A 22654-nucleotide genomic window follows, 5' to 3' on the forward strand; every position below is an offset into this window, starting at 1 on the left:
ATCATCAAAGGAAGGCCTAGGCCTCTGGGACCCAACGCACCGAGGGGGGCGGAGAGCCTCGTCCGATCAGAGGGACGTTCTCGTACCGCGGGTTTCCCCCGAACAGAGCCGTCTGGTTCCTGAGAGAGAGAGAGAGAGAGAGAGAGAGAGAGAGAGAGAGAGAGAGAGAGAGAGAGAGAGAGAGAGAGAGAGAGAGAGAGAGAGAGAGAGAGAGAGAGAGAGAGAGAGAGAGAGAGAGAGAGAGAGAGAGAAGCGGCTCGTGAAAAAGGTCTCGGCGCGCTGAGGTGTCGTACTGCTGGTCCCCCCCGTCGGTCCACTCACATGTACTCGGACAGGGGGGCGCCGGAGACGGCGGGGGCCGGCGGGTGGAGGCTGTTCTGGCTGCCCATGCTGCTGCTGTAGCTGCAGAAGCTGTGCATGTTGGTGAGGTTGGGGTTCTGGGAGGCTATCCTCCTCGCCCGCGGGTTGAACGGGTCCTCCTCGTCGATGTCGTCGTAATCTCGTTCCCTGGAGGGGGCGGAGGAAGGTCAGAGGGCCCGGAAGTGGTGGTGGTGCTGGTGGTTACAGTTGTACAGTACTACAGAACTACTAAGTTAATAAAGCAATAAGGTACGAGGGGCTGTACTTTATCTTCCAATAATGTAACAGTTTGAGGGTGTAGTTAGTGGCAACCCGCTTTACTAGTACTAGTTGTAGCCACCAAACGTTGTGTATCACATTTCATCAGTCTAGAGAAAAAATAGTCCCTGTCTAAAAGCTAAAATGTCAAAATCTATTACATTATTATTATTATTGCCGAATAATGCACCCTGTGACTCGCTCTCAACCAATGAGAGCGCTGGATTTCATCTACCCGTGTTATAAAAAGGTATGAAGTTACACGGCGATGTCGGGCGTGTGTATATTCTGCTCAGAAAATTGTTTCGGAAGTTCACGTTGCATAAGTAAAAACAAAGCGCCCCATTTTCCTTGACTCCTTGGGAGGGGTGGAAGCTGCACAGAAATGCGCGATGAGGCGGAGGAACGAACTGACCTGCAGGCGATTTGTCTCCACGCCCTGGGGATGGCACACAGCATGACCGTGAAGGCGCAGGCTGCCATGGCGGAGAAGAGGCAGAGGTAGAGGACGCCCTCCACCCCGTCGTAGCACACCCCCACCATGGCGTCCAGGTAGTCCTAAACGGACGGGGGGAAAAAAAAAGGACGGCACAGAAAAGACGCTTGGTGACTAAAGCAATCAAGTATGGAAGACTACTTTGGCGGGATGTTGAACATCATTCATGCAGTGCATGAATGTGACCTAGTTGATGCCAATTAGGATGCAGGGAACGAACCTTGTTGAGCCCCCTGCAGTCCAGCAGGGCGGTCAGCTGGTGCAGGCCGGCCTCCGAGGAGTTGAGCAAAACGCTGGATGCCCAGCAGGTCCCTCTGCGGAGAGGTCACCAGACCGACAGCATCACAGGCAAACACTGATTACACCCAACAAAGGAGGGGACTCGGCACAGCGTGAGCGTGTGACGTTACCTCAGCTGTGGGGGAAAAGAGGCACGGCGAACTGCAGCAGACCCTGGATCTGGATCTGCATGGTGGTCAGCGACCTCTGGAAGATGGTCAGAGGCTGCAAACAAGAAGTTTGAACGCACAAATCACGGAGTGGACTTCTTGGTTCTCAAGGCCGTATAATGAAGCTTTTGACAAAAAAACGCGGTGCACTTTCCTTTTTTATACGCCTTTAACAGAGGAAAAAGTCTTGGTTTTCTCATTTACTTTGTTCATGAGAAACTCGTGAGATGGGTGAATAGCAAAAAAAACACAAACATTTATAAAAGGAATAGTGCACAAATACAACAAAGGAAAGTGAAATTGGTTTTCATTTGACTTTGATAAAATATGTTATCGCTTGGTATAAAAAAAGACCCTTTTAGTTCACTGCAGCTTTGAAATGGTTGTGCAGCTCTGTGCTTCCACCAACAGGGGGCAAAATAAGCCTCCACATTCTGCACACTACAATAAGTGGATGATCACAACCCACCCGCTAGACAGCACTTTCTGCCCGATGTCTCTTATTTAGATTACATATGACCATAAATACATGAATCTTCTTTAGCTTGTACTCGGTCAAATGAAGTAAAAAGAATACATGCAAAGTAGATGGAGATAATGAGAATAGAATTAAGGGTGGAACTGCAGGGCAGAGAGAGAGGGGGGGGGAGAGGCCGTTTGGTCCCTCATTCAGCGGCTCTCAGGCGGACTTTGCACCGGTTGGGTATCCGTGCGATCAGAGGAGGGGAGACGCCGGCTTTGTTTGCGCCCTCGTTCTCCTCCTCGGGGGGGGGGGGGGGGGGGGGGGGGGGCGCGTCCCGTTCGGGGCCCAATAACGAGTACCCAAGCTCGCGGAAGTAGACGTACTTACAGTCAGCTTCAAGCAAGCTTCTCCAGTGAGAAACCTCACTGACCCCTCAGGAGAGAGACCAGAGGGAGATGAACCCAAATCCAGCCCTACTGTTTTTGTGGCTCTTTTGTTCTCCTTGTCAGAATAAATGACGAAAGGAGACGGAACAGAATGATTGTGACAGCACGTGGAGGACGTGATTGGAGGCTTGTGGTGCAGATCGGATCAAAGTCAGACAGTCAGGACTCAATAGAGAAAAAAACAAAAATAACTCCTCATCCACCACTGGTTTAGTGGATTGCCGGTCAAAATCTGTAGTTTTAAAGCCTCTTGGTTACATAAAACCCCCTCTTCATTGTTTTATTCATTATCAATTATTTATTATATCTTTTATAACATGTCAACCGTTCCTTTTTAAGATTTTGAGTTGATGTTACTAATTACTAAGACAAAGGTGTAAATTTCATTCTTTATACGCCAAAACTAAATACCTCTCCATTTAATTCAAGACATATTTTAAACTTCAGACCATATTTGAATTCAGGCAAACCTTTTAATTTGATTTGAGGGATCTAAACCGTATACGATGCATTCCTCAAAAAATAAGAGCTCAACGCGATTGTCTTGTGGTTATTTTGCGTTTTGCAGTCGGCCTGCAAATACCTTCTGTGTACGTGTAAGAATGTAAAAATATATATTCCCAGTTAGAAAATACCACTTAAGATCTGATGAGCCTGACACAATCACTCATTAGACCTCACGAGTCAACCTTCAGTCTGCGGATCAGCAGTTTCCTACCTGCTGGAAGGGGTTGGAGAGGGTCTGGTTGCAGTAAATGTAGTAATGAACAATATCTGCGGAAAGAAAACATACAAATCATGGTTTTGTTCGTTTGATCAAATGTGTTGACTTCCACTGGAAGGGCAGTTAGTGATTAAAAAAAAAACGCTCACCGGAGCCAATGACGCCCTTCGTCTTGCTCATGACGAACTTGTCGGGAGAAACGCAGAAATCACTTGTGCCCTGAAATCCAAACGGGAGACGAGTGAGAGCCGCCAAAAAGGGAAGCGGCCTAAAAGCGATAAGTGATCCTCGGAGTGAAACGAAGGAGGGTCGCAAAATTCACAAAAGAAATCCTCCACCTGACGTTAATAGTCCATTAAAGCCTCTCTGACTTCATTCTTACCGTCCACTCCAACATGACTCGACAGAAACCCCTTTTTTGACTCCTGTCAGTCACAAACACTTTTCCCTCCACCACACGGCGGCTCCAAGAGAGAACCGGAAAACAACGCCCCCCCCCCCCCCCCCCCCCCCCCCCCCGGGGTCAAACGCGCTGTGGCTTGACCTTCTCTGGGAGGTCGACCAGTGGATAAAAAGAGGTTTGTTGGAATTCCTGAAGCGAACCCAGTGAATCTCTGAGAATGATCTGAATACCCGCCATCTGCAATCATGAGTTCAGCAAAAGGGTGGTGGGAAAGGGGAAGGGGGGGGGGGGGGGGATTTATTATGCACCGATGCATTATGCATAAATCCAGCGGCGGCCTACACACGGTGAATTTAAAGACTCGCCCTTGCACACGCACAAAGATTCCTCGGGAAGACACACTAACGCACCGTCAGCACGCCACAGCGGCACGCCACTCGGTGTTTTCTTTTCTTTTTTCTTTTTTTTTTGTTCTTCTCCTCCGGCTGCGGTTGGTTGGTGGACACCATCATTAGAGCGCAGCAGACACCCCGGTTCTCGGTGAAAGTGGGACACGGCGGCCTCGCGTCGGGGTGCGTGAGGCCCAGGTGGGATTGCTCCATCGTCTTTGAGACAATTTAGAGCAGAGGTCCGGTTTTAGCACATTTTTGGAGAGCAAATTTGTAAGCAATTGTGTAGTCATTGTTGGGGGGGGGAAAAACTAAATGTAATTCGTATTCAGCCCACATCCACAGGTCTGTGCCCCTCACATTAAACACTAAATAGAGACACACAAATACACAATTATCCACACAGAGACATGATGTCTGCTGATGGAGCCACTGCACATTGCTCATGTAAGTGCTTTTCTTTCTTTCTTTTTTTTTTTTCAGCCGTTCGTACCGAGCTGAGGTGATTTCCACCATCAATCAGCAAAACGTTGAAGACAGGGAGGCTTGTGAAGGAGGGGGGGGGGGGGGGGGGGGAAATAAAAATAAAAGGAAGATGAAACAAGAGATACATTTGGTGCAACCGACCGGACCTCCTGCTGCTGCTGCTGCTTTCCACCCAAAGCTCATTATCCCCCAACTTCCCTCCCGTTGAACCGTCTGCGGCGCGAGTTCAAACACGACATCCAACAGACAGCACAGTGGGCCCCCGGGGGCCGGCGAGTCAAGACGCCACGTGCTCAGCCATGGGACACGCTTCCTCGCTGTGCACCGTTGTGGGTTTTTGTCCTTCTGGGTTGTTGTCTGCTGGGGACAATATCGCAAGCCGCAATGGGATTCGGATTTGGTTCTTGTTCTCTCGAAAAGCCCGCCAGGTGACAGAAGTTGAGAAATAAAAAAAATAAATAAAAAACTGCGAAGCAGCTCACCACGGCAGTGGCCAAGTCGGCTCCCAGAGAAGCCCAGCTGAGGACCAGCGTCAGCACTCCGAACACCATCATCCTGCAGGGACACAGGGCAAAAGGTCACGATGGCACTGAATGCATTTCAACCAAAGCCACGGCAACCGGGAAGTGATGTCATTCATCACGTCGTCCTAAAAAGGTGCGAGAGAACGTCGTGTTTGTCATTTATAGAGCCGCAATAATACATTTCTTCATCTTTTACGTTTATATGCGAGACGTATATTTATTTATGCTAATGCTGTACTGTGTTGACCTGCCAGGTGCATTCTATCGGTACTGAATCAGGTTGTGAGTTTTGTTTTGTTTTTAGCTGAAAAGTTATGTGTGATGCAGATGGAGTTTTTGGTTATTGACAGGAAGCGGCTGTGAGCCTCGAGGACCAGGATTGGTGATCTCATTGCCATGAACGGAGGAGGTCAGAGGTTACGTTCCCCTGGGAGAGGGACTACTTCCTGCACCCGTGAGGACCCAACAGTGGGCCATGATATGTGTGACATTAAAAGGGGTGGTGGTGAGGGTGAGGGGGGGGGGGGGGGGGTTGTACATAAAGGCGAACGTTGATGGGTTTTGTTTTAGGATTAACGCTGGTCTTAGATGAGCTTTTGTTACGTTAAATAATCTATTAAGCTCCTGTTGATTTCACCACTGTGGCCCTTTGCAGATGTTTCCCCCTGTCAGCACGCCACCGGTGATTAAATATAATTTGAGTATGCGTGTCCAGAACCCACTCATCTTTCAACACGCGCTAATCCAATCAAATTCCCCTGTGCGCCGAGGAGATACTGAGCTCCCGACACCGATTTTACAAGCCACCTCCATACTCCATACTCCCTTTATCTCTTCTCCCCTCAATGTCCTTACGCCGCCTTTTCCCTCACCGCGATCCTTTTTCTGCCTTATTTTCCCACTCTAGTAGTATGTCTGTCTCCCTCCTCCTCCTCTTCCTCCTCCTCCTCCTCCGATACAGAGCCCAGACACTTCCCCAGGGAACAGATGGCAAGGAGAGCGAGGTGTCACATCTGCCCCCCCCTCATCTTGAATTGAGAAGCAGAACAGATGCAAAGGTCGTGGAACTGTCCGCCGTGGTTTAACACCAGTGCGCTTATTTTGCCGCCTTGTACTAGTTTGTTTGCGTGCGTCTGTCCTGATCAAACCCTTAGTGCCCTCCCGGATAGACGCGACGAGGCATCACCAAGACGACCAGAAGTCACGTTCGGTGAAATATGAGATGATTTCACTTTCTCAGGCTTCCAAAAGGTCTTCCACCAAAGAAACCCTTTGTTCAGGGTCTGGAACTGTTTCTCCACGTATCTGCCAGGCTTCGCCTCATGGACAGTTGAACTGTTGAAGGGAGCGTCTTTGAACAACTGGGACATTGGCTGTCAGGGCGAAAGGGAGGAAATCCCCCCCCCCCCCTGATTGCCCTCCAGGCGTTCAGCTCTGTGCTCCGCCGGGCAAAGACAATTCACCGAGCTCCACAGAGGAGCAGGAACTTACACAAAGCACATCCAGTTAAAAATTCACAGAGGTAAATGAGCAGGGCAGATGATGCCAAGGAGGAGGTCACGTCACCCCGAGTTAAATCACTGTGGGAAGTTTACTTTCTTTCCTTCACTGAACCTGTGTGTAGTGTGACCACTTTAATACTGCCATAAAACTTCTCATCCACGTCTATGGGAGGCTACAGTGACCCCTGACATCCTTGAGTTCAAGTGGACGCATTTCTCTCTAAGCTGATGTTTAGAAAAGTCCAGGCCTATATCATAAACCACCAATGCACGTGTCGATTAAGGTCAGGTGGATTGAAAGAAAGCTGGGGAAGTCAATTAGCCTGTCAATCATCATAATCGCAGTGTTCTAATTTTAGCCTCCGCCTGGTGATTGTGATCCGTGGCAGCTACGGGTCCCGAACAAGAGATTTCTGTGGAATCGTTGTAGACATGTGTGCCACCTCTTTGAAGTCATTCAATTACAGGTTTACTGGACTCGAGTGTCAAGGGCCTTGGAAGGTTCACGTTCACCCGGTCGACGCATTGCATCGTGGGTTTCTGTCCCCACCCCCCACTCCCGAGCTGAATCCAGGAGGAGAATACTGCTCTTTTGTCTTCCAAGGAGTGTTACTACGTGTCGGGCCAGTTTGGAGCACCGGGAGCAGTTGGATCTGCTGCCCAAACGGCCTCCAACCACTTCCACTCCACTGGAAGGGCGGCATGCCTTGGGAGGGAAGACACTTTGGACACTGACTCATCTGTGTGTGTAAATGGGGTTGGGAGAGTGAAGTGAAGTGGGGGGGGCGGATTGTGGTTAGTAGGGCAAGTTTAGTGCGGCTCACACCCAGAAGGGACTGATTGCGAGAGACAGAGTGACTCTCTGCAGGCTCAACGGAGGCCCGGGTGGATTTCATGCCCTGTGAAAAGTGAAAAATCACATTCCAGTGGAGCTATAATTGAGTTACAGATACTGTAAGGAGATTAAGTGAAAGCAGGGGGCACTGCATGTGATATAAATATACCGTGCAGCCCAGTTTTAAATCGCGTATTATGACGCGTGGGAGTCATATTGACATACTGCTTTTATTGAGATTTATTTTCAGCACTGTCTTTTTATATTAATGACATATATTTTTTTTTACAAGGACATTTTAACGTAGAACTAAAATTATCTTCATTTCTTATTACGTTTTAATGAATTCTGCATGTTCTTTTATTTATTTTCCGTGTCACTTATGAAAATGTTAAATCAATCAAATATTCATCTGGAGAAAAAAAAAAAAAAAGGCCTAAAAATACGGTGCTAAATAATGAACGGCGTGAGGGCCAGGAGGCACAGTGCGCCGCGTCTGTTATCGCATGTAATTCATGTTATAAAACACATTGAAAGCCGGTTGACTGTTAAAGTGGGACAACAAATCGACAAGAGGCTGCTGATAGCATCAAACGGCTCCGTCTCTCCTCAAATCCAATTTGTAGAGAGAGAGAGAGAGCCATTGAAAGGGGGCTGTCGCAGGGCCTTCAGCCTGTTGGATCCACTTTGTCTTTTTAACCGACATTAAGTTAAAACAAGCATAGCAGGGAAACTGGAAGAAAACGTGAGTTCGGTGCGGTTTTAGCCAAGGCAACGCGCAAGAAATGACTGGAGAAGTGAGCATTAGACAACGTGCACGTTCCGCAGCACCTCAACCAATGGAATCCGCGGCAGCTGATGCAGCACAAATGCGACTAAAACTAAACGCTGGCTGTGATTTAATGAAGCCAGCGAGCCTTTGCGATCCGCCCCATCTCGCAGGCACCTCGGCCCCGGGCCTTTGGGGGGGTAAAAAAGTCCCACGTGGCGCTAAAAGCATCGCCTCGGCTCCAACAGGCCGGCGCGTCGGACTCACGTGGTGAGCAGCCAGCGAGACTGCTTGGCCAGCCCCAGACAGGCCAGCAGGCAGATGATCAGGTCCAGGATGAGGAGCAGCAGGTAGGTGAGCCACCTGCAGGGACAGGGAGACAGAAAAATCAAAACGTATCAGGAGGAGGCAAGTTAAACGGTTCATTTGGGGTTTGATTGGTGCAGTGTTTGCACATCGTTGGCCATCAGTAACAATGCCACGGCATGCGACCGTATAAAGAACATCGCGATGTATGGAAGACGACTTTGAACTCCGGGTTATATCCTGAACTTCTGTGCGATCTGACCACCAGAGGAGGCGCCCCCTGCTGACCGGAGGAGAGAACGCAGGTTCTTAGAGACGCGTCCGCATCGGCTTCCTTCAGGAAGGACAGACGGTCGCTGCGCCTCCAACGCCGTCTCCGGCTCCGCTCATGTAGCCACCGGAGAGTCCCACTTATTTTCACCTCAACGTGCTGTCATCTGAGGTGTGTGTGTGTGTTTGTGTGTGTGTGCGTGCGCTTTAGGGTGTAATCCTGTCCAGTGCGGCCTGCCTCAGTGTACCCATCTGTTATGTGAGCAGTGGTCAGTTGGAAAGCCTGTCCAGATGGTTAATAATGGATGGACTCAGATCCATATGGCTGAATGTTTTATGCTGTGAAACAAAGGAGGGAGGGGAGGGGAGGGGGGGGGGGGGGTTGTTACACATCGCCTTTCCACTTTGACTCAATGGATGACTCAAATGAGCGTCATCTTTTTTTTAATTTTTTATCGTGACCTTTTCCATTTGTTTTCCTTTTTCCGTTATAGCTCCTGAGCTCACGGGCCCTGCATCATTCTCCTTTTCTTTTTTTTTTCTTTTTTTCTTTCCCACCGATCTGTGTCTCCACCGAGTTCAAACACGCCTTCCCATATCTCCCCTCATCACTCACACCCCCCCCCCCCTCTCTCTCTCTCTCTCGGGCCGGGGTACAGCACGAGAGGCTGGGGCATCAGCGCGAGCCGTCTTAGTCCAGTCCGAGTCAAACTGCATGTAGCATGGAGACACACGTGGGGACACGGCGACCCAAAAGTCCAGCGAGAGTAGGCGGAATATTTATTTTGGCCCGCTACAGGGGGCAGCGGCACGGCGCCTGGTTCACGCTGGACCCAAAAGCACCGTGTCAAAGGTCATGTGAGCAGTACGCAGGCACGTTTCTTCGGTCGTCTTTAGCGCTCATCTCCCTCACCGTATGTCTCAGTGTGTGTGTGTGTGTGTGTGTGTGTGTGTGTGTGTGTGTGTGTGTGTGTGTCACTGTTTAGACACCAGTGGTAAATATGTGCTATGGAGTATTTATAATATAGTGAATGGATGTTGCAATTAAAACACCAGGGACAGGCAGCAGGAAACTACATGAGCTAATTTATGCAAATCAGATCATGTATATCCCTTATCTAATTGATATGGTTTACGGTAAGATTGTGTCCAAATTCATTCACTCGTTCATTCAACAGAAGTTGAAGTCAAGTACACGGTGTCCTTCACATATTTAGAAGCGTGTGTCTTGAGGTACAAGAAGGTTTATAACCCCCTGTCTTAAAATAGCTGAGCACTGCAGAGCTGGTTCACAAAATCTCAAAAACGTGCTCATGTTGTCAAAACCTGAGAGAAGATCAGATTAAAGAAGACGGGCAAAAAAAAGTCTCTTTTATGCGGCTCAGTTGAGGAACATGACAGACCCTGTGAGCAAGTTTGACAACTGGACTAAACATTCAAGGACCAGAACTTTATAACGCCAACTTTGAAGAATCAAATCAAAAACACACACACACACACACACACACACACACACTAAGAGCTTACAGCGTCTGCTCTCAGTTTGTCTGCTCTTAGTGGGGCTTTCGGGCCGAGGAAGGGGCGTCCCACTGCAGATACAAACACACGTCTGTTCCACATGAAGCTCATTGGCACTGGGCCTCGTTCTCCTTCATGATAAAAGTGTGTGTTATCTGTGATGAGAAGACACTCAGCATAATTGCCCTTCATACGTTGCAGTTGCTGCAAGTGTTGCTCATGATGTTCACGTGGTTGGTGCAGAGTGCGGTTGACCCTAATTGGTGCGAGCGACCCTTGATGGGCACGATTACAGGGGTCTTCTCCCAAATGAACCGCCGTATGAAGATGCAACTTGTTTCTTAAATATAAGAAGCATATTCATTAAGCAGCTCGCTGCTCATTAGCATTTTCACGAATCTCCTGATGCGCAGTAAACAACATTTCCTCTTGACTTCTCCCGATTTCCTGGATGTGTTCCACTTCTTGCGGAGTTTTTCTCTGCAGGGAGACGTGCACCGACACGTGCACTTTGCACTCTGTTCCTCACCTGTAGTACTCCGCGTTGGCGGTCTGATCGGCGACGGCGGCCAGGTCCACTTTGGCCTCCCCCCAGTCGGGCAGGCCCAGCAGCTGTTTGATCACGTTGTCGGCCATCTGCTGCATGAACTGCAGCGTCTGCACGTAGTCGCCCCGCGTGGCGAAGATCTCGTCCAGCCGGGCGAGGTGCTGGTGCAGGCCGCTCCTCATGCTGCCCATGGTTCCCGTCACCTGTGGGGCGGCAGAAGGGAGGAGGGACGAGAGAAAAGCTAATGAACTGAAACAATTTATGAGGCAAAATAAAGTCATGGATAAGTTAAATGTGGTGGTTAAAGTGGTGGTTGAGCTCCATTCAGGTAACAGTAACGCACGGCTTTGTGAAACCGACAGGAGAAAAACATGCAGGCTTTTTATCCTCCACTTTTCTACTAAAATAAAAATACATTGATAGATTTCTCCGTCAATAGACTTCGACTTTGGTCGCCTTTACCAGCCCGAGAAAGTTTGCCAGTAGTGGCCAAAGGTGAGATTATCCCGAACATGAGGCCGGTCTGTGCAGCAGAGCAGAGGGAGAGGAGGGGGGGAGGGAGGCCCGGAGGGTGGGGGCTGGGGGGCTTGAGGGTGCTGGTAGAGAGCCCATTTTAAGTGAACATTTTAGCTTGGACATCAGCCAAATCCAGGGAGCGCAAAGGTGAAAGAGTTGTTCAAGTCGACGAAGCCACCTAATCATCCAGCAACTCACTCTCCATTCCTCGAGGGGGGAGTGTGATCCTCTGAGACAAACAAACGTGATACAACAGATTGACTCGCACACACACACACACACACATCACAACTCCACTTCATCGGCCAAGCGCCGCAAAACCACGTGATCCGTGGCCAGAGTCCCCATTCAGACCCTCCCCGTTCCCTTGGCTTTAAGTACTCCTCACTTTGCTTGAAGGGGGCAGTTGTTGACAGGGGAATGGCGTTCACAGAGACATCCCGCTATTTGATCATTAAAAAGGGGGCAATAAACGCTTCCTTTCAGCTCCGGCTACTTGGCATTCACAGGAGAGAAAGAACTCATATTGTCGCCGCGTTTGTCCGGCAGAGGATTTGCTGGAGCCGAGGCGGGGGGGGGCGGGGGGTCCGCATTCCGAGGCCGAGTCAAACCCGGACGGCTGCGAACGAGGACGAAAACTATCGCTGGTATTTAGCATTAACTGCTGAGATCGAGGAGACCCGATTCCCGGTCCCCTGAGCATTCATCTCCCTCCGATGTTCCAACACGAAGCAATTTGCAGCCGAGCGCGTTTTGGCGCAGCGCGATGTTACTGCGGGATCGTCATTTGGACCCGGCTGAGCACACCGAACGAAAGGGAAGAACAAAAACAAAAAGGAGGTGGCAATAGATGACACAGTCGAAGCAAAAGAGAAGCGAAAGAAATGGAAAAAGCCAAACATCAAATGCAGAGTTAAGCTTGAGGAAAGGGAATCAACGAGACTCCCTTCCACTTTTTTTTCCCCCCCCAGTAATCCTCCCATAATCACTGGATAAATGGGAGCATCTGTGAAAGTAAAACAAAAGGTTAAGATGCAGGATGAACCCTTTATTTATTTATTTTTAACCTTCTCCAACCCGTCTCTGCTCGACAGCGAAGAGGCTTTTCTTCAATTAAAATCGAACGCGGGAGCTGGAGCGTGAAATGGAACACGGGTCTGAACTCCGCGGTGCTCGGCCTACGCAAAGATGGAGACCGGATCTTCGCCCCCCGCCCGCCCGCCCGCCCCCCCCCCCCCCCCCCGGGTAACGACGCCGAGCAGAAAACAAACATATATTCTTCCCTTCCTGCCTCCTCTCTTTCCTCTCAGATGCTCGATGACCACGGAGGTTTCAAAGAGGGGAGGGAAGCCGCTTCCCCGAGAAAACACACTCCCCGCTTCGTTGGTTTTCGCGTCCATTAAAATAAAACATCACCAGCCTGCTGTGGAAATATGGATGCTTGCAATTTACGTAGTGGGCCGAGTGCCAGGGGCGACCGAACCAGACACGGGGCCCCGGTTCCGCTGGCGGGCCAAAACAAGCCCATCTCCAAACAATGGGGTTTATTATCAGCGTGGCTAAACTCCCCAAATGTCAGTCCCATTACAGCGGGAATAAAGCAGGCCCCCGTCGGCCGGTCTCCAGATATCTTTAACCGCCTCGCATCCGTTTTAAAAGCGTCTCCGAATCGCGCCGCTCTCGGTGTGAAAGCGCTTTTGTCAAATTGACACTCTGGCCGAGAGGGACGGGGCTTCCTCCCCCCCCCCGTGTGCATGAAACAACGTCATATGCACAAAGTCCAGACCGTCACTAATCAAGGGCTCAGAGAAAGCAACGGCATCTGGTGACAAAGCGTCAAACCTCCTTTTTCTCTCCTCTCTTATGAACTCTCGTCTTTAGAAGCAAACTCGCTTCTAAACTCCTCTCCGAAAAGGCGCTTAAAAAGCCATTTGTGTGGGCCAGAGGGCAGCCGGGCCGCCATTGTCGACGATTTCAATGCAGATCTCAATCCCGACTCTGCTGCCCCCCCCCCCCCCCCCCCACCTCCCATCAAACGGCTTTGTCTCCGAGGGGGCCAATGGTTGATTAGGTGGGGGGAGACTGGGAACTGTGTGTGGCACACTGGGCTCTTTGTCCACACTTCGAGAACTGCACTCCTTTAACAGTCTATAGCGGCGTGCCATGAACTCACTCATGCACACACACACACACACACACGGGTTGAACGTGGAAATTAAAGTGCTGAAGAAGAACAAGAGGGGGGGGGGACAAGGAGCGGACGATTCAAGACAATCTACGTGAATCCAACGGCGCCACGAGAGGACGGATCCCAAACCGGCCATCTAAAGCAGCGGCGCCCGTCATCACAGAGCTTTTGGACACGCTTCCGGTGTGAACCATTTGTACGGCGAGTCGATCAGAGCCAGAAGGGGGGGGGGCCGAGAGCGACTCGCCGTTGCGATCCGAGGTCGCGTTGCCTTTTATCGTCAGTGGAAAAAGCACCGACGCGGGGCTGCAGGGGTTTTTTTTATGGCCCGAGGCCGCGCTGAGTCACCGCACTAAGTGGTTCGCATGCCACAACATTAATCTCCGTTAACACAGATGGAGACTTAATCCCTGCTCTTCGACAGCAAGTCTCCCGCGGGCCTCGGGCCGGCTGACGTGTACCAGCGCTGCGCTGCGTGGACCCGACACGAGGCGATTCAAAAGGGCTGCGCATGAAACCATTAAAAACCATCAAGACATAAGGCAAACGGAGATTTAAAAACCATTAAGAACATTGACATACGGACATTAAAACAACACAAGAGCACAAAATAGCTAATACGAAATAAGGTAAATTGCAGTAATGTAGGAAATGTCTGATTTGTGACTGAAGTTCTTTTTAATTCCCAGTGTTTGAAATGTTGGACTGTTTTTTTTCGGTTAGAATCCAGGTTCTGACGTTCCTTCAGGTCGAGTCTCAAACACGTGCACCTATGGCATTTCATTATTTCTGCAGGCCGAGATCCTTAAACCGTCTTAGAATTGCGTGAACTGGGATTACTGAAAAGCTGAGCTCATGCGTTTCCAATGAGCCCAACAGCGTCCACGTTGGACTACGTTAGTGCCCACGGTGACCATTTCAAACTGTTGACATCATTCTACAAGATGACTTACGGTGGACCTTTAGGATAAATCACAACCTTCAAAACCACAAACTAGAGACCTCGGGATGGTCATAAAAGGGTTTGATTTTACATGTAAACTGAAAGACAACAAAGTGCTTTAATGGGAGATTGTTGAATTTGAGCGTCACAGGCATTAATTGGGCTTTCCTCCTGTGTGTGTGTGTGTGTGTGTGTGTGTGTGTGTGTGTGTGTGTGTGTGTGTGTGTGTGTGTGTGTGAGAGAATAAAAACATCACAAAGCAGCTCTTTGGAAGCCTTTCCCTCATAGCTGTTTGTTTCCGGCTGGACGGGCTCCTCGTCTCTGAACCGAACCGGTGTTCCACCTACCAGACTGTCCACACCGCCCAGCGTGTGATTGGCGTTGTACAGGGAGTAGGTCAGCTGGTACACGCCGTCATTGGTCTCGCTGTTGCCGTAGAAACCCACACCCACCGCGATGCTGCAGAGAGAGGAGGAGGAGGAATGGAGGCACAGGTAAGTGGTGTACCTTTTAGAGAGATATGTACACATTACCTACAAGGACTCGAGCACACTTCAGTCATTTACTTTTCATTCTGGTGTTTGGCTTTTATGCAGCATTTTTCTCCATCAACTCTTGACTTTTAACATGAACAGGAAGAAGAAGAAAAATTAGGCTCTGTGGCCCGGTCCCTGCGATGAGATGGCGAGTAATATCTAATTGTCTAAACGGAGTGATTGGCAGTGGATTAGAAAAGCTGCGGCGTGTGTGAGCATGTGACTCGTGGGAGCAGCTTGGAGACACGTAACCAATCAGTGGAAGGGATCAGCCTTGATTCCTTCGGAGTAGGTGCTTCTTCCTTTGAATGTGTCCGTGCTGCACCACCATGTTCATCCCCATGTGACTTTCCGTTTTTACTCTTTGTGCACATCTTCCCGAGATGTTAAAAGATTAGCGCCTGAAACCTGGAGTCTGTGTGCCAAGTCTACTGCAGACGGTGAAGGGATCTTGACAGCAGCGGGAAACCGTTTGTGTTTCAGTCTTCATTTCTGTAAACAACCCTCTTTGAACTAGAAATTATGCAATACAGGTTTTTGACATGTGTGCATAATCTCAAACGGCTTCACTCATCCAAGGATTTCATTTGTTCAGCTGGAGCATGAAGCACCAACCGAATAACCATCAACCCGCACTCCTAAAGAGTCTCTTCGGGGCTTCTTTTCTTCCCCCGAAGCGCTGTGGCATTGTACCGCTGCATGATGGGATTTCAGAACAACCACAAAATCGTTCTCGACAAACCCACCCACCCCCCCCCCCGCCGCCGCCGCCCCAGTTAGACGTAGACTTTAAAACGCCTCTCGATGAGAACAAACTGGATTTATAGCTCCTATAGTCCCCAGCTTGAAATTAAAAACCACGCGTGCTGACTTTAGGGGAAATGATGAGCCCTTCATGGAATTTAAGCATGGCAGACCGGAGCTGAAGCACTCAGGAGGTGACCGGGACAACACCTCGGCTCACATATACCCTGGAGACAGGAGCACTGACTCACTGACTTATTAAAGATAATCATTTTTTAAAAATAATTTATTGTAATAAATAGCAAAGGGACAACTCAAGAGCCGTCCACCCAACGCTGTGACCCTTTACCTGATCACCTGGTTAGTACCAACCCCATGCAGGTAGACACCCCCCCCCCTCCCCGCTCGCTCGGCAGGTTCTAACACACACGCAGAAGATCCATTTACAGGCAGAATATGCATGAACCACCCGATCCCCCAAAACATCATTTTGGAGAGAGACAGCAATTGAAGGGTGCAGACCGAGGGCAAAGAGACGGAGCGGCGGTGGACAAACAAAACACGACAGGAAAGAAAGAGCAGCAAACATACAGGAGAAGAAGGGCCTCCCTCCATGTAATGATGAGCACTGCAACATTTTCTTTGTTGGTTGGGCTTTTTTTTCCCCCCCCAACAAAACTACAAAAAGAAGACGCACCACAGGAGTTTCTCTCCTTTCATCTCGTTGTGTCTGAACACAACGTAACGCATCGTATTGGGTGAAAAGTAGCTGGGAGAAGTGTGCAAATACTTTAATGGTATAGTCTAATTATTTTAGAAAACTGTGCAAAGAAAAAGAATAAGTCTCCTCCTCTGCTCCTTCCAGGGCTGCTGAATATCTACGGTCTGATTCAAAGGGAAGTAGACATTCCATGCACTGAGCAAAAATATAAACTGTCATGTTGATAAATGAGGAAGTGGATAGACGACATTGAGGGGAATTCAGAGAAGGGACCAAGAGCTTCAGCCTGCAGCAGGAAGATTTTTGACCTAAAATGGCAGCTGACATGACAGAAATAGACATTCTATCTTTTTCCTCTGTCTTCTCGAGGTCTCATCATGGGCAAACCACCACCCCCAAAAAATAAATAAGCAATACAAATTGCACACTCTGAGCACAGCTCCACTTTTAAACCTACAGATGCCCACAATTTTAGGCCTTCACACATAGTAAGTCATCAAAAATACATGACAAAAAGGGAAACGAGGGCTTTAAAGCAACGCTGTTCGGGATCCAATGGAGAGGAGCGATATCATGAAGAAGAGCGTTCGTGAGTCATCGCCATCACAAAGGTCGAGGGACCAAACGGGCCGACCCAGATAACACCTCCGTGCCGGCGCCGTGGTTCGGGGTTTGTCCATCTGCTGGAAGGAAAATCACAAATGTATTCTCCCCCCTCCTCCATTCTCATTTCCACTTGGCATCGGACACCTATCGCATGCAAATTAACCCTTCGAGTGCCCTGGAAAGGAGACTTCCCAAGGTTCCAGCTAAAGGAGCAGGACCTCCTGCTGCCTCAGATTCCTTCATCGAGTCATTGCTGGATCATACAAATGCAAAACCTAATAAAAGTCTTCCAAATGATGTCACAAGACACAGCAATATGTTGACCCGACCTCATAGTATAGTGCAATAAACTATCAATGAAAAGAGGATCCGTGGCCTAGTTACGGTCCAGATGTGTCCTCAGCGTGTGCACCGTCACAGCTGAGTGACAGTGGTAGTTAGGATGGACAGCCAATCAGCTTCTTTTTTTTTCTTTCAGTATCTAACGTAAAACCGTTTTATAGAGGAGAATTCTTGAAGATTTTGGTTTAAAATCAAATCAAGCACCCAGGACCGGGTGGGAACAGAAGCCCACTGCAACCGCAGACTGAACGTGTCACATGATTAGTGCTTTGGTGCCATTTTTCACGGGTGTAATTTTAAAAAGGTTATTTGACCGGCATTTAGCTCCGCGGCGAGGGTGGTGATTACTTTGAATGTTTCTATGAATACACAATCATCTCATCATCATGTGCCCCCCCCCCCCCCCACCGGGTTCCACAAAAGGAGACAGCGGTTGGCCCACAGGTGGCACATGACCCGCGCGCATCAGCATGCACAGCGGGCGGGCGCGCGCGGGGGGGGGGGGGGGGCCTCCCGTTAAACAATTAACCTTCTCTGGACGTACCATAACGCTCGAGGGCTCAATTGAATTAAGCCCACTGCTGGTTGCTAAACGGGGGCTGTCACACGGTCGGGAAGAACATCCACCCTGCTGGTCACAAATTCAATTTCCGTCCTGTGAGCGAAGCGCCGACTGCGTTGCTTTACATGTCTTTTTTGTACCTCTAAACGGACCGAATTAATTAATCTTTGCCCCCCGACGGTCTGGAACAGCGAATAAAAGTTTGTCTGGGGCATCACGGGTTGATCTGCCGTTTGCTTGAGACGGCGGCGGAGTGGAAAATGTCGGATCCAAATAGAAGTAATGAACTGCCGCGGGCTGTCTGCGCACCAGCTAACAGCTATAACACTGATATTATTCATCTCTAAATCACGCCGGGTCAGAGGTCATCCTTCAAAACACAGGAGCATTTCTCCTCCAAAAAGCGTCTCATTTAAATCCTTTGAGTAGTCTGTTGAACAATTCGCACATCATCATACAATAGACTAGATACTGCTTTAAATGAATACTTTATTTGGGTTTTGTGATGGCGACGACAGATCTGTGCCAACGGGACAAATGAGTGTGCAAACTGTTGTCGCCGTTAGCAACGCGTGACCCGTTTTCCATTATCGGCGGCGCTGCATTTTCCTGCCAGTGGTGTGAAACAGACGTTTTCCATAGAGGCAAAATAAAAGAGGATGATGGAGATGGAGGGGAAATTGGTTCTTTAAGTATTGTAACAGTTTAAAATAAAGTCCATTATCATTTCTGAACTGTACTTAGTTACAAGGCCTCAATGATATTTATACCAAAACTGTATATATTATGGATTTAAAGAAAGGTGTGTATATCACCCTTGTAATATTTCAGATGAATTAACAGGCTGCTGTGAGTTTCTCAACATGTTTACTATACAGCTTATAAGCTTCATGCCATGGTTTGCGTTGCATCGAGGGGATACGATTTGCACGCCAGTTGTCTGTCACACTGTCTGCAGAATATTCACAATACGCCCACATCAGTACGGCTTCTACCACACCGTTCGCCTCTGCTTCCTATAAGGGACACTATTGTGTGAGTAAAACACTGAAATGAGTGTGCTGAATATCAAAAGCGCCCACTCGGTTTTGAATTTTATGTTTTTTTTTTAATTCTTGATAGAAAGGCTCAAAGTTAGACAGACACAAAATATGTCATGGGACTTGTATGGGGACCCCGGAAGACCTCAGCAGAGCGTGTGTGTGTGTGTGTGTGTGTGACTTCTCGCCTCCACCATCTCTCACCATGTGATGAGGCCGGCGGCGACAGCGGACCAGGTGACGCAGCAGGAGCCGGGCTTCTTGCTCTCCTCCTCCTCGTCGTCACTCTGGCAGCAGCACAAGCAGCTCAGGTAGACGGCCAGGCAGAGCAGGTTGAGGCCGAGGCCGGCGGCCGCCACGCAGCCCAGGAATATGAGGGACTACGGGGGGGGGGGGAGAGGGAGGGAAGAGAGATTATTGAATGACTCAAGCGGAGAGTAGGGGGGGTGGGGGGGGGTCACCTATGACTAACGCTCCCCGGCCCTGAACCAACCAAGATCATTCACGGGTTTTACATAAGCGGGGCAGGTTAAAGGGTGAGGCCCCCCCCCCCCCCCCCCAGTCTCCTCTGCTGGACAGGTCACGCAGCACATGGAAATCACAAGTGATCTGAATGTGCGTCATGTGATAATTGGATTAGATTCCCACTTCCCCTACTGAGGAACCAGAACGCAGTCGGGTGTCTAATCAGAAGAGCACTGTGACGCACACGTGTGGTAGTTAGGAATGTATGTAAAGATGTGCGCGGCAGTTATGTTCGCCGACACAAATAGTGTGCACGTTTGATCAAATGAAGGTAAATGTGAGATACTGCATGCGGCGTTCGAAAGAAGATCCTTCGCCCCAGTCTGCTCGGATGTAATGGCGAGAGAAATATGTGGCACTTTTGCAAAGGTTTTAAAGCCTCGGTGGTGAGACGAGAGGGGGCGGTACCCCCAGAGGAGTCAGAGGGTCACAGCTATTTCAAACTCAACGTTAAAGGTCTAATAAGAGCAGCTGGGTTCTTGTTATCCTCCCCGTCTCAGTCCTCCTTCAGCCCCCATCCCACCTTCTGCCAGAGTGGCCCAAACGCCTCACAGGAATCTCTGCATCCATCCGTGAGCAGATGGGTTTATTGAAGCTCGGTCCCTCCCCCCCCCCCCCCCCCCCCTTGACTCTTCCTTTTTTTTGTTGTTGTTGTTTATCTGAAATCTTTTTAATGCTGAGCCATCTGTTTTCACGCGGTGATGTGTGAGATGGAAATCCCAAACGGAGAGGGTATATGTCAGCGATGGCCAGGGGAGAGGCAGGTAAATCGCCAATTTACTAATCCAAAAAACAGCTGTTTATCTTTGCTGATGGAAAGACAAATAGATTTATGTAGACGTCATTAACGCGGGCGCGCTCGTTTTGAACCTCTGGCTCCATCTGTTGGGGCGCGGCGCCTCATCTTGGTCCCATTTCACGGCTACGCGCCGTCCACGTAGACGGCCCACACAAATAATTTTTTTTTTTTAAATAGGATTGATCTCCGAAGGCGGGACAAAGAGGCGCCCCATGCGTCGTCCTGAAGGTGGGTTCGAGGTTCGGGGTGAAACCAAACTGGGTGTAAATGAGGTGGTGACACGTTAAGTGACACTCGGGTGGATAATGGAGACACAGATTGTTTGACAGAGGAGAAAGGGGGAGGGGAAACGCGCAAGACACCGGGCCCCTCGCACGGTATCGCCACGGCGATGCGCGGGCCGGGCACGGAGGACGAGTGAGAGGGCGAATCATCAGAGCCCATTTGAATCAATGCCAGGCCTCCGTCTTGTGATTCCTCTGCAGCCGGGCAATGCCGAGAATAGAGGGAATGGGGCAGAAAGGGTGGGGCGAGGGGGGGGGGGCAGGACCTGGCTGGGGCCTCTACACGGATAACAAGGAGCCAACTTTGCTCCGTCGTTTTCACTTTCAGGGTGTTTGAGCCTCAGGACCCGCTGAAAACCCCTTTTAGATTTTTTAGAGTTGTTATCGTAGAAGTGTTATCCGACTGCAATTGCACTAATTAGCATAGGAATTTGTTAATCCACCCTAATCTAGAGTTTTTGTGAGATTATTGTGACCTGTGACCACCACATTAGAATCAGCATCAGTTCCTTCTTGAGTACAAGCTGAATCTCTCTCTCTCTTTCTCTCTCTCCCCCTCAGTAGGAGGCAGAGAAGTAATGGCTCCTGAATTATGTAGCAGCCATTCAGTGAGAGACACGGCACATCCCCATCCTTATACATTCACTTCACAACTTTCCATTTAGTTACAACAAAAAAAAACAAGTGGAATGTGCACACATTCGCTCTCTGCTAAAACAAATATCAACTTGGCAGCTTGGACCACTTTACTGCTTCCTCAATTAGTTCTAAATAGTCTCCTTTAAAAAAGCGGACTCACTATTTTTAACACCCTTATTTACTCGTTCTTTGCTCGAGGCGAGGGCGGAGGCGATGACACGAGGAAAGGAAGGAAGGAAGGAAGGAAGCTCTAGATGAGCGGAGTGGCGATCCCTGAGAAGAGGATGTGGAGGGGAGGAGAAGCTGAGGAGGAGAAAAAGAAAAGAAAAAAGAAGCAGGAGCTAAGCAAAAACAATGAGGAGGCCAGTTGGGAACGAGAGAGCGAGGGCACACGATAGAATGCTTAACAAAGGGGGGGGGGGGGGGCAGAGACACAGCTACCTCATCCACATGGCTGCCTCAGACGCACTCTTCATCACTCAGCGCACGGCCTAGTTCCTCTCCTATTGTAGATAGCTCCCCCCGAGGCTGGAACGTTGCATAAGACCCCCCCCCCCCCCTCCCACAAAATTGAACAAACCTACGAATCTCACTGCCGAATCTGCAGATATAAAGAACAATGTGCCATACGCTCTGCCCGAAAGGATGACCTTTAATTGCTAATAAAAACAAAGCTGCCAGCTCATGAAGTACATCCAATGTAATCCAATTAAAGCTCAATATTATTCAACTCACTGCGTGTCCCATCTGTTGTTTCGTCCATTAAATCTATAATTCTTTTGTATGAAAAGAGAATCAGTACTGAAAAAAGCCAATCCAAATGTGTTATAAATAGGCAATCAAGCTTCTGTTAAGTTCTGTTCAGTAATTGATTCATCTACCAAAGCCCTGTAGTCCAGGTATCCATATTTAATGGCTCCACATCGAGCCAGTGTTCAGTTTGCAGACTCCGGGAGGAGGATCCTGCTCCCAATGCACCGCCTCAATCTAACCTGAGCCAACGAAAGAATGACTCTTTGTTTTAGGTGATTAGAAAGTAATAAAAAAAAAAAAAAAGGTTATGAACATATTATCATATTGCTATGAATAGATTCCACGAAATGCTACTCACTAGTTGTCGAGGGACTCGCCAGTTCTCAGAAGGAAGAATTATCAAATTTTCACCCACAAAAGCCGACCTGAATGAATACCTTTGGACGAGCACTCTGCTGTTATTTAAAAGGTGCTTCAGTGGAGCCGAATGGAACCAACAGAAAGCACAAGAGGAGTCCAAGTGTTGTCTTTTCCTCACGCCGACTATCTATTTTTTATAAACACGTAGTGACCATAATTTATAGATGGAGCTGGAAAGCTCCTGCATCGACATTACCAAACTGTCTTCATGAATTGGTGGGAGTAGGGGGGCAGTGGGGGGGGGGGGGGGGGTTCCCCTTTGCAGAGCAAAAGCATTCCTTTTAAGAAGTC

General features: G+C 49.2%; 1 protein-coding gene across 1 annotated transcript in view; it reads right to left on the bottom strand.

Annotated features, from left to right (window-relative positions):
• Positions 1-22654, bottom strand: part of ttyh2 (tweety family member 2) — a 29530-nt gene that overhangs the window by 2875 nt on the left and 4001 nt on the right. The window contains 13 exon segments of the mRNA XM_062559876.1: positions 41-119; positions 322-507; positions 1034-1176; positions 1335-1403; positions 1405-1428; positions 1520-1618; positions 3191-3246; positions 3346-3415; positions 4957-5029; positions 8372-8467; positions 10728-10948; positions 14740-14851; positions 19148-19323. Coding sequence (XP_062415860.1) covers positions 41-119; positions 322-507; positions 1034-1176; positions 1335-1403; positions 1405-1428; positions 1520-1618; positions 3191-3246; positions 3346-3415; positions 4957-5029; positions 8372-8467; positions 10728-10948; positions 14740-14851; positions 19148-19323 — 1404 coding nt within the window.

The sequence above is a fragment of the Pungitius pungitius genome, chromosome 21 (genome assembly GCF_949316345.1).
Source record: "Pungitius pungitius chromosome 21, fPunPun2.1, whole genome shotgun sequence".
Taxonomy (NCBI): domain Eukaryota; kingdom Metazoa; phylum Chordata; class Actinopteri; order Perciformes; family Gasterosteidae; genus Pungitius; species Pungitius pungitius.